Consider the following 15,639-nt stretch of genomic DNA (forward strand, 5'->3'; position numbering starts at 1 on the left):
ATAAGAAATATATTCTGTACACTATACTTGTTTAACGTTTAGCCTAGTAGTTTTGATAGGTGAATACCATAACTAATTTGTTAAATGACTGAACGTGAGGAGACAATTCGTCTCGTTTGTCAAGTGTCTTATACATTTTATATTTACTTATGTTTGATAAATATCACCACAAGTAAGCATGTTTATGATATTTGATTACAGCAATGAAAGACATGATTAAGACAAAAGCAAAAAAAAAACTAATTATCCAATTGCCAATCGTTGTTACTTACTCTTATTGCTCATCATACTTACATTTGGCAACTGTAACTCGAAAATCACATGAACGTCTTTGTTGACCAAAAGTATTATTGCAGGAACATGAAACATGTAACATTTGGTGGTCTTTGCAAATTGTGGAAGGATGTGGCAAACATTGAGAAGCGAACGATCCAATTGTGGAATCCTTACAGGTTGGCGGCTCCCAAATACCTGGTGCAATCTTGTCAAATTTACAATCACGATCAGGGTTCACAGAAATATCGTTAGGACAGATTGGACCTGTAAGATATAAATCTCTCTTAGAATTTATTGCAACCTTCATGTAGAAAAGTTTTGGACTATTTTAATTGCAATTTGGTATCAAATAATGCCCACATTAATATAAAAAAACAGCTAAAAAACTTTAAGAAATAAAACGGTAACAGGAAATATGTAAACATCAGATTTTAATGCATATTCCACTCGATCGCACTATAAGGTGTGATTTGGTCATTTGTTGACGAAGTGATTCGACTCACTCTTACTAACAGTGATATCATAACATGATATAAGGAACATGACATAAACTTAGAAAGGACTGTTTATAGAAAAAAAATGGTTATTTTGAATTGGAATAACGGCAAGTTACTTACCGCATAGGAATGGTGTTTCGTCTTCTCCACGAGGGCAGTCACTAAATTGGTCGCACTGGTAATGACGTGGGACACACGATCCATCGTCACACAAGATATCACTTTCTGTACATTCTGTAAACAGATCAGTATTGTTACTATCACTTTGTGTATAAAAAAAATCCTCTATAGCATCTTATTATATCAAGTTGTGTTGACACATGAATGGAGGAAATATTGAACACTAGTTCAGAAACATTTGAATATCGGCTCTGTAACAACAATTTCATACAAACAGAACTAAACCTAACTTTCAAGAATTCTGTTGTTTATTGGAACAAATTACGTTAGTTTGATGCAAATGTGGTAAAAGTGTATAACGTAGAAAATATAGAGTTCGGAAATGTAAGCAATAACATTGTGGCGTAATTTATGTACGAGTTTATGTACAATGAACATGAACGAAATATCTGGTCATGTAAGAACTCCCCCATGGTAATGACGTGGGACACACGATCCATCGTCACACAAGATATCACTTTCTGTACATTCTGTAAACAGATCAGTATTGTTACTATCACTTTGAGTATAAAAAAAAAATCCTCTATAGCATCTTATTATATCAAGTTGTGTTGACACATGAATGGAGGAAATATTGAACACTAGTTCAGAAACATTTGAATATCGGCTCTGTAACAACAATTTCATACAAACAGAACTAAACCTAACTTTCAAGAATTCTGTTGTTTATTGGAACAAATTACGTTAGTTTGATGCAAATGTGGTAAAAGTGGATAACGTAGAAAATATAGAGTTCGGAAATGTAAGCAATAACAGTGTGGCGTAATTTATGTACGAGTTTATGTACAATGAACATGAACGCAATATCTGGTCATGTAAGAACTCCCCCATCGTGCCACCATCTTATTTTAAATTCTGTCGGTGTTAGAAAGTTTTTTTGTTGTGTTTTGGGTATGGCAACTGTCCACACCAACCCAGATTTGCAGACGTTTTGACCAATAAACTTAATATATTGTTTGACTCACATATTTATATATGCTTGGTCATGTTCATTGAAAGAGGTAGAGCACTGGTTGTCACATGCAAGGTTGAGAATTGAAATCATTATGTCCACCAGTTTGTGAGAATGTTGCGTCTTAAATGGTGAACATATTACGTTATGTTACAACAGTATGGGTATTAAGGGCTAACATATAATCCAGTTCAGTTACCACAAGTTTGGTGTTCATCTTCCCCGTCAGAACAGTCTTCTATACCATTGCACTCATACTCGTTATTGATACAAGTACCATCATTGCATTGGAATCCGGTTAGGCATGCTGTAAAGAAGCATAGTGAGGTAATGTAGAAGTAATCATATAGTATCACATATATATTCTGTTGTAATTCAATTTTTAACTGAAACGCTCATTGAATGACCACCCAAGCCGAAAAGGTGTGAGCTTATATTTGTTCTTAACGTGTAGCATATTATGCATTTATATGCCAGGGTGTTATAACACACTAACACGTGTTATGTTATGGGAGTATGCGAGAGCTAGATATGTCAAAGATACAATACAGTAAATCGTAGTGGTATTATATATATATATTTATTTTTTTTATATATAATATAAAATATTTCTATATTTTATATTTTTTATATTTTTTTATATTTTTATATTTTTTTAACACAAGCCGCAATAAAATGTGCCTCTAGCATAACACGTGTTATCATGTTATAACATAGATGCATATAAATGCGCAATATATTCAAGTCGAAAACGCTATTATAAGCAACTGTACAATTCGGTTCGGGTGGAATGACTCACCGCACAGTTCGTGTTCATCTTTTCCGAATGGACAATCTCTGAAACCATCACACTCCCATGAACTGTCGATGCATGAGGAGTCCAAGCAAGTAAATTGTCCACCACAGTCGTCTGTAAACGTAAAGTGAGCAGAATACAATAACACTTATTATTATATATGATAAACGATATTGAAGTTTTATCTTCTCTTTTTATAAAAGACTCGGTCATGACGATGTACGTATAATACATGTAGATTATCAAATTTGAAATATGTATGTCATAAATATGAGATACAGCTTTACAGTGTCGACATTCGAAGAAATGATGAGAAGTGAATATTTTGATATATTGAGCGTCCAATACCAATGTTCGTGTATGTCTAAGTGTATATGTTGATGAAAACGTTACATAAAGTGAGACAATGTTTTCAATATAAATGAAACATAGGGACAGTGATTAAAGAAACTAACCAATCCGTTATGATGCAAAGTTAGATGAAATTGGCATCTCAGCCCTTTGACGAATTTTCGGCCTTTTTAACTACTACCGACCTAATAATATGACTTATGTAAAACATAAAATGACTATTTATCTAAGTATTTTGTTGACTAATTACTTACTTGAGCACCCCTTATGTTCGTCATCAAGAAAAATGCAATCTGCAGAGCCGTCGCATTCAAACGACGCTGGTATGCAAGATCCAGCGAGACATCTAAACCACAATGGAGGTGTGCATGCTGTAAAGAGGCAACGTAATTCGATAACGTGATCATGTTCTGCCTACCGCTTTAACATACATCGACGACCAACCTCATTTAACAACTTTATTTCTTACATAATTTATCATAACATTCGTCTCCTGTAGATGATAGTTCACCTCTAGTAAAACAAACAAAGATCATGTTTTTATCTTACAGCAGTTTTGGTGTTCATCTTCCCCATCAAGACAATCGTTCTCATCATCGCATTCCCATATTGCTGGTATACAACGGCCATCGTCACATTGAAAGGACTCTTCACCACAAGCTGAAACAGAAAAATGAGTCACTTCTAGATGTTGCCAATAATTAATTAAATAAATAATTAAAGAAACTAAGATGGAAAGATCTCAGTGAATGTTATACCCGTCTTTTCTTTGATTCATTTAGTAGGTTTACAAAAGTACTTTTTAAGAAAAAGTCGCCCAGGAAAGAATCTGGGCACGAAAACCAAACTACCGAACGACTGATCCGCTCTCAACCCCAGTCCCCTTCCCCTTGCATCGGGACTGTGACTGTGTGATCATCGTCGGGTGTGCATCACCATTCCTCTCGAAAGGGAACAAATACTACGCATGACCATAGCCAAAAGGCCGAGAAGCGATTTACAAAGGTAGTCTTCAACTTATATAGACAACGCATGCCATTTGGTGGAGTATATAAGAATAGGAAGAAGTAATAACAACTTTATTACCACCAAATAGTGAACTTCCGATATTTTCCTTAATGTTAACTGTCATGTCGGATCTAATTACTCTCATGGTCGATGAGGTTTGGTGACATTCAAAGTCACATTAACGGCAGATAAAGTCAGAGTTAGCATACTATTGGTTATATTATAGTTTTTTATTCTTCTGATATCTTTGATTAAGTCGATATTGTCCTCGTATGTAAATGAAATTGTATCTGTAAATTAAATATGCCCTCAAAATTAAAATAGACCAAATCACTTATGTATGTTCTTCAGATTTGTGATTTTCAATATAATTGGATCGTATTACATGTTGCAGATTCTATAACGGATATAGTTTAGACATCGAAACAACATATCGACAATTTGGTCATATAAAACAGCACCATAGATGTAACAGTGGATAAGAATATTTCCAAGTGGCTGATAAATCAGGTGTTTGTTATGTTGAGTTTAATCACAGGTACAATAAATTCCATGGCGTATAAACAACAGTACCATATTATATACTGACTTTAAACACTTATAGAATTACCTTCAATACTAAGGTGAAACACTGATGCCACACACTAAAGTTGAAACAAGGTATCATGTACATACTTTACTGATTGTCAGAAATAGTACGTCATGCTGCACTGGGTTTAAATTGCATCACTTAGATAACCTACGTTGACACACTGATATCACATACTTTACTGAGTTTTACTATAAAATATATCTTACTATACTACATCATGCATACTTCATGCACCTAAAAACACAGTGGCTTTATAACTGAGCCTCAAACAGAGAGTTAACACGAACGTATAAGTGCATGTTTTTGAATATTTACAGAATATCTCAGAACCTTTTTAATACTGGTATATACGTTATGCCAAGAGGTATGATCAATAAATTGTATTTGAAACTCATATCAGATTAGGTAAAACAAGTTTAATAAAAAGTACGTATTTCACAAGCTGTCCGATGAGGATCGTCCGCATCGTTGCCACAGTTCGGCTCGAGGTCACATTCAGATTCTCTGGAAAGGCACACTCCATTGCCACAGTTAAAGTAATCACCAAGACAGAGAAAATCTGGGGAGAAATATTTCAACTTTAATCTCAAATGTAAGAGATAACCTATGGTCTTCTAGGGCTAAAAAATAACGATTGCAACAAACCCATTAGTTCAAATGAACAATATTATTTTTAAAAATGTGATCCCAGTTTGTTGAATAAATTTATACAAAGCGTTATGCTGTCATATTTTAGCAATAATTTTGCATGTATTTTAGTTCACACGCGGAATAAGTGTGGCTAACGTTCAAATTTGGCCGGCTAGGTTTTCACCACCTAAGAATGCTATCGGAATAACATTGTTAAACCCTTCATAAAGTTAGCGTGTATACTTTTGAAATATAACACTGTATTTCAACATGTCAATATAGGCAATGTTATGTAGACATTTCTCATAGGTTCACCTCCATATAATACAGCTTTTCTATGGTTATACGAAAGTAGGTACATCTTTAAGTGTTAATGTCTGTGGATGAGATGTCTGTGGATGTCTATGAAATGAATTCTTGTCCGAACAAGGCTTAAAAGCATTTAAAGTAGCTAAATTTTTCTATGTAGAATTACCATTTTGAGATAGAGAGCTTATTTCTACTCTACCAAGAAATCCTGTCCGGTTGACAGAGAAGTCGGTAGCAAATTTGACGACTATATCGTTATCTTCAGAATGCACTGATGGGGTGTCAATCGTTGGTCCACCAGACCATGTGAGCAACGCTGGGGAGTCAATTTCTTCTTCCACAGTTATATAGTCATAATGTTCTTCAGTGTCAAGGTAATCGAATGTAACAAGCAAACGGAAACGTCTGGCGGTGATGAATGTCCAAATGTACCGTATATCGTTTGGGTAGACATTCGGAAAATTTGGTGAAGAAAAGTTAGCACCTTTTAATCCAACAAATACATCCTCTGAAAGTCGAAATGAATATTTTTAACACAAAAGAGAAAGTACTTTGAAAGTACAATGTTTGTAATAGCAGTAACATATAGCAGTTTAGATATTTAATTCAATATGTATGGATGTTTTCTGATATAAGGACTGAATTTTCAAAACGAACTACACAGTGCAGTCGTTTTCAGTAAACTAATTGAAGAAACTAAGTTGTAACTGGCATATTCATTTAAGAAAAACCTATCCTAAAGTTATAAAATGCTAAAAAGAGCAAATTCAACATACCTATCGCTGTGTTTTTTATAAAGTTTCAAACTTTTTGTACTTACCTTGTATAGTATCCTAAAAGGGTCAACCTTTTCTCATTGGGAAATATGTTTATGTTGCTTCTTGCGTTAAATATTCAATGAGGGCATATACTATGCAGTGAGGGCATGGTATTAATGACACTTTGAGATCTCCCGTGATCCCACGCGATGGGCAAACCATGAATATATTTTCAAGAATGCGATTATAATGTTTAACTTTCAGCTAATGTTATTGAAGAATTTGTCGTAAGTTCTGTTTACGAATAAATATAAATTGAAGAAAATTTTAGCCGTGATATTAATGATGTTAGTCAAATTGCAATCGCTGTTTTGATACACACTTTTAATATCCAATGTGACTTTATAAGTGCTGTTGTAAGACGGTAGCTTCCGGATTTAGTGAAATCCTTTCGCTTGCATTATAACATTAAAGCAGCTATTGTTGAGCCATCCTGTCAATCAATAAACATATCAGGATGAAATAATTGAAAAGTAACCGTAAATAAGGTTGAATAGGAAAGTGAAATATGAATGGTTAAGAGAGGTTTTTGTTTCTCATACAGGTAACATTTTTATTATCGTATTTACTCGTCAAGAAAAGATTTCAATAAAAGTCATTGTCCATTCAGAAGATACAAACTAACGATAAAGTATCCACATTACGAAACCAAATTGATATACCTTTTATGACAAAGACCTCATATAGAAGTTTTGTAATACCAAAATGTCTGCTGCCCAATACCCCGTATATGCAACATATCTAGTTTATGCCATATTACGTTGAATTCCTTGGTTTAATCGGTCCAGAGTATATTCCAGTTGCATAGTATTTATTACGTAAGATAAATGTTGAAGACATTTCATTCGAAACAAGAGTTCAAACAGGGGACTATGTGCGTCAAGAAAGATGGCATTATCGGAATTGATTAAGACAATATCATTAGATGCATGTTAAACAAATGTACAAAAGGATCAGTTCCCACCTGCACTTGAAGAACTTCATCATCTAATCAAATAAAACTCACTATATATACATAGTGTATTCATTCATGAAATTATCACTAGTATGATTGTTAATAAAGAGATGCGACTAATTAAATTTACAAGTTTCAAAAATCATTTTCTTCAACTTATAGCATAAATTTAAAAAATATTTATTAAAAAAACACGCTTTTTTGACAATTAGTATTCTTTTTCTATGGAAAATCATTACCTCAATATGTCCAGTATTATACATTATTTTGTACTAGACGAACTTTTTAAGTGACAAAATAACAAAAAAATAGACAATTTTTCCCGGAAGATTATGTTTAATTTATCTTTTCATCAACACTACATTAACTATATTTTAACTATATTTTATCATTTCCGTAGCATTTTTCGACACATCCGTATTAAATTACTGCATTGTTAGCAATATTCAATTTAACTTGTCCAAAGGAAAGAGCAACGCGAGTGAAAGTGTAATAACAAGTCCCTAATGATCAATGAAATGATTACTATTTTGCCTGATAATAAGGTATATTACTGTAAAACTTTATATGCTTTCGGCATACAGTGAAATGATTACTATTTTGGCTGATAATAAGGTATATTACTGTAAAACTTCAGATGCTTTCGGCATACAGTGCCATATAATAACTGTTTATGTGATAAATTGAATAATTATAAGATAACTTAAACTGTACTCAGTTGCAATATTTTCTTAGAAATATTCAACATGGAAAAAATGTCACTTTGCTAAAGGGAACTGCATGTGTAAGTCACAATGAGTCCTTAAATTAAAACTTACAATGTAATATTACTTACCAATGTAGGTTTCAGCTTCTGCTATATTGATACACATAGTAAATAGGCATACCATGGACACGAACGCACTTGTAAGTAATGATGTAATTTTCGCCATGACTAACACTCTCAGTACCGAGGATATTTGTATTTAATATGCTGAGGAAAAATCTTGTGAACAACAATCACCTGCCAGCTTATCATTAAACAACGATTCCAAACATATCCTTGTGAATTACGGTTGAGCTGAGTATCACGTCACTCAATTCGTCTTTCATGTACGTGTACAAAGACACTTGTAAAGTATTTCATCTCTTATATGAAATTGATACGAGTTGTTCGGATTTTAATGTTGTAATTTAATATGTTCATTATGACAAGAATCAAAGAAAAGGACAAAGATATTTCATTTCACTAAAGGGGAAGTCATTTTCCTGACACTTTAAAGCATGTAATGTCATATTTTCATTATAACAAGAACCAAGAAAAATACAAGATATTTCATTTCAACAAAGGGGAAGTTCCTTTTTTTGACGATTAAAGCATGTTAAATTTTGCCCTAGGGCCTATATGAACGTGAAAAATTAACAAGCGCATTTGTTAGACTTTTAACTTGGAGAAGAATTTATAATGACTACATAACTAATCATGCAGTAAGTAAACTTTGACAAATTCACAAGCAAGTAGTCTTGTTGACCATGTGAACTTACTCGAAATAATATTGCTCAAAGCGTTCAACTGCCCTAGTTTTATGAATGCTTACATGAACTGTAAAAGACGTCCAACGGTGAAATGAACCTAGTACCTAATATAAATTGCAGTCAACGTAATACAAAGCTAGTTCATACGAGCAGCTTCATATACTTGGCAATGTCATTTAGAATGAGGAAGGCAAGTGACTGTGTGATATTTATCATATAGCTGATACTGTCATAATGGCACAATGGGGTCTCTTTAACGATTAACGAAGTATTTCTTTCATTGCTGCAGCAAGTAGCATAAATGAATGACATCTATAATGTACTACAGCATTATTTACATGCATCTCAAAGACACTGACACTTTTACATTTATCCATAAATACATGTCATTTGTCACTGTTCTTTATGATTTCAAAATCTGAGAACTACAAATGCCAACCGTATACTGATTCAAAGAAATTGGAACGTAGGGTAAAAACGAACATTGTACCATTCTCGGCCTGAACGTCCCCTTTAGTTATATTTTTTTTTTGATGAAGAAATATATATTATATCAAAGTGCTGTTCGTAACTAGTTACTATGTATGAAATGTTGAAAAACCTGTTTCCATGATTTCTGTGTAATAAAGTTAATGAACAAAAATGATTTTTCTACAGCCAAATATAACACAGTGGTTGAAACAAGTTTTGTTTTACTGATGGCAGACTTTGCCACTAACAATTTGTCCTATAGTGTTTATTGGATCTCCAAGTAAGTATCAAGGTTCTGTGTGTTCCTTTCAGAGGCGACATAAATACACGGTTCATAGGGTGGAGTTTTGAAACTTTCTGTTGGATTGTACGTTTTATTATCAAATGCTGATGTAATCGATGGCCCTTTGCCTGCAAACATCCTTATCGAAGGAAGTGGACGGCTCCGATTTGGCTTAACGTCATCACTATTTACATGCTCGTTGTCGGTGGGTGTGGCTTTCCTAAACCACAAACCCAATCCAATTACAACAATTACAATTAAAACGATAGCAGTTGTAATCACTCCGCCAACCAGTGAAGGTGATACTGTCAAGGGAAAAACATGATCGTGATAAGATTTAACAAAATGATAAATAACATGCCATTCACTATAATGATTTTGTGTATGTTAAGTTACACTTCAAACAATGCTACTCCCAAGCCCCATGTCAGTATATCGTTTTCCTATCACTAGAGATATGGTTGATGGAATGTACCATGCTTTGTTTATCTCAATCCTCACTTACTTAACAAAGCGTATAACAGTGGTGTCATGAAATCTAAAGTGAAACACTTTCCTCTAATCTTCTCTGTCTTTGTCGTGTTGTTTTAATCTTCAAGTTTAATACGCCCGGTTGGAATTTCATCAACATGCAACTGCTGCTCCTGCTGCTGTTTTGCCATAGTCCTCAAAGAACCGTCGGCATTCTCTTCTTGTGTATATACAAGAGAATTATAGACTAATAATCCGCTGGGACGTCACTCCGCCACGGATGCAGCTGGCCGGAACATGCTATCATGTACAACCGCCCTATACTACACGTACACCTACTGCTGGTGCTGCTGCATACCATCAATACCGTAGAAACCTTAGAACATGCAACTAACTTTCTTTTAAAACATACTAATTTCCCCTGCATGGAGGAATGATGCAAATATTATAAGTAAAGATAGAAATATTTACAGTACATTATGTATTCTACTGTTGCCAGATGCATTCACGAATTTGGAAAATGTATACCTTCGCCACACGAAATGCTTTGAAGATGAAGTATTGATTTAATGGTAAGGAAATGTCCAGAAATGTTGTTAGGCAATCAACTTCATCCGCCAGAAGACATGGCGATGTCGTCCGTCGAGGAGACGTTAACATTATATGCACTGGTTTTACACCCAGCTTGAGGTTCATTCATACCTTACTGCTTTCCGTTTGACCCTACCCAAAACAGATACTTGACGATAAGGTGAAGACAAACGTGTGTGACAATAAATGTAAAAGCTCAATTAACTCACGCTTTTGATGAAACCGCCTGTGAAGTGGATATTTTTCTTTGTTTATCCATGTGACTTTTATCTCAATAATGCGCATCACATCCTTTAATTCTTTTACTTCATTGATACAGCTTTAAACGCACCTTTACTCTCTGTGTCTACGCGGAATTCGCATCTTCGTATATTTTCCCCATACGTATAAGGACAGATGCAAGTAACATGTGTCGTGACTTGGTCTTGACAAATAGAAGAAGGATGAGGTAAGCATTCGGAAGGGTATGTACCAATCGCAGGTTCCGTGCACATTGGAGGTTTCCAGATTCCTGGTGCAATCGCACCATCAAATCGACAATCAAGCTCGTAATTTGCGACAATATCACCAGCACAGATGGGGCCTGTACCAGGTGTTACATGAATGATAAAAAAAAACAAAATGCATAAGTATATATATATATAATATATAGTTAGTATAGATAGCATATCACACCTAATAACGGCGTAGAAATACTTCCTTAACATCGTTGTTGCCATTTTAGTTAGATTACAGTTGAAACAATGATGTATTATTTCTCCTTATTTTAACTGCTTATTTAAGCTCTATTCAAGTGAAAGAGATACATATCATATTTCCCTGAAGATATTACTTAATTATGACCCCGAAATGAGTCAACCGATGAACGGACGAAGTAGTGTTATCTAAATATTGTAAAACGAAAGTCCTGTATCGCCTTCGAGCAAATCACCCTAAAGACCATAGACATATCAAGAGTTATATCTCTGTAAATTCAAGACATTAACTGCTATTAAAACGGCTTTCTACGCTTTTGTTGTATCAATATAGTCAGCTACAAAATTCAATGTCAGTGGGAGGATGAGTTACAATAACATCGTGAAAACTCGTGGCGGAGGTTCATGACCAATTAAAAGATGTAGAACTGATTCGATGGACCCATTATAAAAATTGTAGATATTATTCCTTTAAATGGTACGCTTATTTTCACATTTGTCAAGGCCTTTTTGCTTAGGAATAGTTTAACTGTTGACAGATAAGAACTGAATACATCTCGTTTGAGATTTAGAAAAAGAAAGATAGTTATAAGTTCTACGACCAAACATAAAGCAACTCACTTCCGGGTACATATAACTCACATCGTTATTTATTTAATTGCATTCTAGATGAAATCCACTACAAGGTGATCACAAGATCGTTTTCCTATAGCCTACTGAATCTATCACATGAGCATAATTTTGTTAACACACCGCATAAAAGCTCTGTTTCGTCTTCACCATTGCGACAGTCATCTTCGCCATCACACTGCCAAGTACTTGAGATGCAAGACCCGTCATCACAGGTAAATTCTGTTTCCGTGCATGCTGAAGACACATATTATATTAGTTGCATGAATGAAAGTAGGACATGTCATATTTTGAGAAATTAGTTATTAACATATTTAATCAAATAGGAAATTATTGGTGCATAATGAAATGAATGGTGAAATGAATAATTCAAAAAGAAAAGGTTCACATGATTATTATAAAAGAACAATGTGTACTCTAGATAGGCCTATTATAGTTTAACTCAGTGTTCAAGAAATTTGATAATTCTAAATTCACAAAGAAAAGCAGTGTTAATTTATTTACGACAAGAAAGGGGTTCATCTTCTCCATTGGTACAGTCCATTTGTCCATCACATTCGTACTCTGGTGGGATACAAAGGCCATCACTGCACTGGAACCCAATGAGACACTCTGTGAGAATAAAATGTGACAAAAGTTGGAAGGAATGCTTAAAGAAAGTGTATGCACATTCTACCCCATAAAATTACTAATGCAATTGGGCTCTTATACTTACCGCAATCATATTCATCTTCCCGTTGGAAGCAATCAGGAGAGCCGTCACACACCCATGAAAGTGGTACACATGACGAATCTAGACACCGAAATTGACCATCGCAGTCGCCTTTATTGGAATAACAATAACAATGACAATGACAATGATAATAACAATGACAATAACAATGACAATGAAAATGACAATACAATGACAATGACAATGGCAGTGACAGAGACAATGACAATGACGAATACAAAGACAATGACAGTGACAAACACAATGGCAATGGCCATGGCAATGACAATGACAATGACAGAGACAATGACAATGACAACGACAACGACCGTGACCATTACCGTCACCATCACTATCCCCATAGCCATAATCATACTCACAATCACAGCCTCAACCACAACCATAACCATAATCATAATAATAATAATGTTTGATCTTATATGATCTTAAAAGGAATGAATGAATGAATTGAATTATATCGACTTACTGTTACATGTCTTAGGTTCATCGTCACCATAAAGACAATCTTCTATACCATCGCATTCTGATGACTCTGATATGCAGGATCCATCCAGGCATCTAAAACTAAATGGTGGTGTACAAGCTGTACAAAGAATAATATGTCAATTTTGTAAAATTGCAATTCAAATTGAATTGCGTCATATTATGGGATTTAACCAAGTGTCAATCTTATATAAAACGTGTTTAAAATTACAACAGCGGTATGCAACATAACGAAAGCAGAACTATTTAGGACAACTTACCCAATAAATCACAGGCTCTCCGGGAAGGGTCGTCCTCCGCGTTTCCACAGTTCTGCTCCGAGTCACATTCACTATCTTTGGGAATGCACACACCATTTCCACAGTCGAAGTTGTTGTCTGCACAGACAAAGTCTGTAATATGAAAAATAATATCTTGATGGATATAGCAAGATTGATTAAATCATCTAAGTGAGAAATTTATCACTTTATTGGATTTTTTTTATAATTTTCTTGAAAAAGGCCCAAAGGTGGAACAAAACATATTTGAAGTAAACTCCAAGTATTGATTAATGACAAAGGTAGTGTTTTAAAAATAATGTATGATTATCAGTTAGCTGCTAAATTTGAAGTCGTTTTTAGTAATATCATAATGTCTTCTTTTCAACGTCGGATGTTTCAGAAGTAAACCTAGCCAACGGATTGTTGTTCCCCTGCTTTGTTTTGTTATGTTTTGTGTTCGATTAAGTTAAGTTGTACGGTGTACACTTCGTGTGGGTTCTCCCTGGTCTCTTACTGTATGCACACTGTATATTTATATGTACTGAAAATACGTGACCGGAATATAGTTGTTGAAACTGAATTTATATTTATTAGAAAAATAACTTAATATAGATAGTTTACACCGAAAAATGTACCTGTTTGAAAAAGAGAGCTTATTTCCACTCTGCCGAAAAATCCTTCACTATTGACGGAGTAATCGGTAGAAAATTTGACCACGATATCGTTATTTTGCGAATGAATGGTAGGTGTACCATTCGTTGGTCCACCCGACCATTTAAGCAGTAGAGATTCAGTCTGTTCCTCTTCAACATTAATGAAGTCATAGTCTTGTTCAGTGTTAATGAAATCGAAGGTTATAAGTAAACGGAAATTTCTGGAAGTGGAAAATGTCCAAACACATCTCAGGTTTTCTGGGTAGGCGTCAGGAAAGCTCGGTGAAGAAAAATTAGCACCATTCAACCCCACAAAAACATTCTCTGCAAAAAAAAATGATATATTTACATACATTACTGAGTACAAAAAAAGCAACGTAGCTAACGTAAGATTTAGCCGAAGACACGTTGTGAGTGACAGAATATGTCCCATGCATACAAATCAATTCTTAAAGCAGTATTGAAATTAGGAGAACAAGAGTATAATATCATACGAACAAGCCGGGAATGAAAATGTGTTACGTGCACACATATGTAATTTGATATAATTACGGATCAGTGTCCTTACCACGACAGGTCTCCGCGCGAGAAATATTCACAAATGCAGCAAATAATAACAGCAGAAGCGCTCTGTCCGGTGAAATCATAATTGATGTAGTGAAGGTCTTACTTGATGCTAAATTTTCTTTTTAGTATTTGCGTTTACAAAAAAAAAAAACGGTTGTCTATATAATCGATAACGTACAGTCCACTATTATAGATACCGTGTTGTACAATTTTAGTTCCGCTTTCCCTCTAACTGTCAAACGACTCAATGGGCAATGTAAATTGTTTCAACGATAACGTTATCTATATTTCCTTTATTAAGGAACTTTCGTTTTAATTTGATTTGTCCCACATTATTCACGTGTCATTTTAATGAATAGTTCGTACTGTCCTCGGAATTAGTGAAACCTGCAAGTTGGCAAGTTGCTCTCCCTGATTTTATGATTGTTCATATGGGGTAATAATAATTTCATTTTACCCCCCCCCCCCCCCCGGAAATGAACAATGCAAATAGAAAATGAAAGCATTTTCCTTGAAAGGCTAGGAAGACTTGACGTTATCACCATTTGTACCACGGGGAAACTAGTTTCAATTTAGCGTTTTCGTTAGGTTATTGATAGATGAAATATCCACAAGTTGAAGAAAAGAAAGACGTTGTGTTGTCACCGAGGTGAGCACTGTCAACAAAATAGGTTAACTTTGCTTTATTTTTTGCACCCCATTGTGGTGGTCTGTGATTGAATATAGTCAGTGGCGGACTGGCCACACGGGCATTTGGGCAATGCCCGGTGGGCCGGTGGGCTGGGGAGCCTGGTAAAAATTACAGCCCATTCTCACAGTAGTTAATAAAATACAGACGGGCTATGTAGAAACATATTTTTAACTCTGGGAATCAGCTCATGAAATCACCATTTCAGTTATTCTGTTAGTTCGTAACAAAATAA

The 15,639-nt window shown here is 34.7% G+C and overlaps 1 protein-coding gene across 4 annotated transcripts in view; it reads right to left on the minus strand.

Moving 5' to 3' along the window:
- LOC139969681 (uncharacterized) overlaps positions 1 to 14,959 on the minus strand; it is an 18,791-nt gene extending 3,832 nt beyond the window's left edge. Inside the window, exons 1-10 of one of the 4 annotated variants that reach the window (XM_071974842.1) lie at positions 14,718 to 14,959; positions 14,132 to 14,473; positions 13,497 to 13,628; positions 13,220 to 13,336; positions 12,736 to 12,843; positions 12,525 to 12,632; positions 12,144 to 12,257; positions 11,027 to 11,278; positions 8,200 to 9,938; positions 5,960 to 6,099 (exon numbers count right to left, since the gene is read on the minus strand). In XM_071974842.1, the coding sequence (XP_071830943.1) occupies positions 9,616 to 9,938; positions 11,027 to 11,278; positions 12,144 to 12,257; positions 12,525 to 12,632; positions 12,736 to 12,843; positions 13,220 to 13,336; positions 13,497 to 13,628; positions 14,132 to 14,473; positions 14,718 to 14,796 (1,575 nt within the window). In that variant the 5' untranslated portion in view covers positions 14,797 to 14,959 and the 3' untranslated portion in view covers positions 5,960 to 6,099; positions 8,200 to 9,615. Of the gene's footprint in view, positions 1 to 294; positions 541 to 893; positions 1,008 to 2,104; positions 2,213 to 2,704; positions 2,816 to 3,306; positions 3,424 to 3,601; positions 3,713 to 5,082; positions 5,212 to 5,757; positions 6,100 to 8,199; positions 9,939 to 11,026; positions 11,279 to 12,143; positions 12,258 to 12,524; positions 12,633 to 12,735; positions 12,844 to 13,219; positions 13,337 to 13,496; positions 13,629 to 14,131; positions 14,474 to 14,717 lie in introns of those variants that run through there. The other 3 variants (XM_071974824.1, XM_071974833.1, XM_071974850.1) reach the window with 3 other exon arrangements.
- Between the last annotated feature and the right edge of the window lie 680 nt (positions 14,960 to 15,639).

The sequence above is a fragment of the Apostichopus japonicus genome, chromosome 1, assembly GCF_037975245.1.
Source record: "Apostichopus japonicus isolate 1M-3 chromosome 1, ASM3797524v1, whole genome shotgun sequence".
Classification (NCBI taxonomy): domain Eukaryota; kingdom Metazoa; phylum Echinodermata; class Holothuroidea; order Aspidochirotida; family Stichopodidae; genus Apostichopus; species Apostichopus japonicus.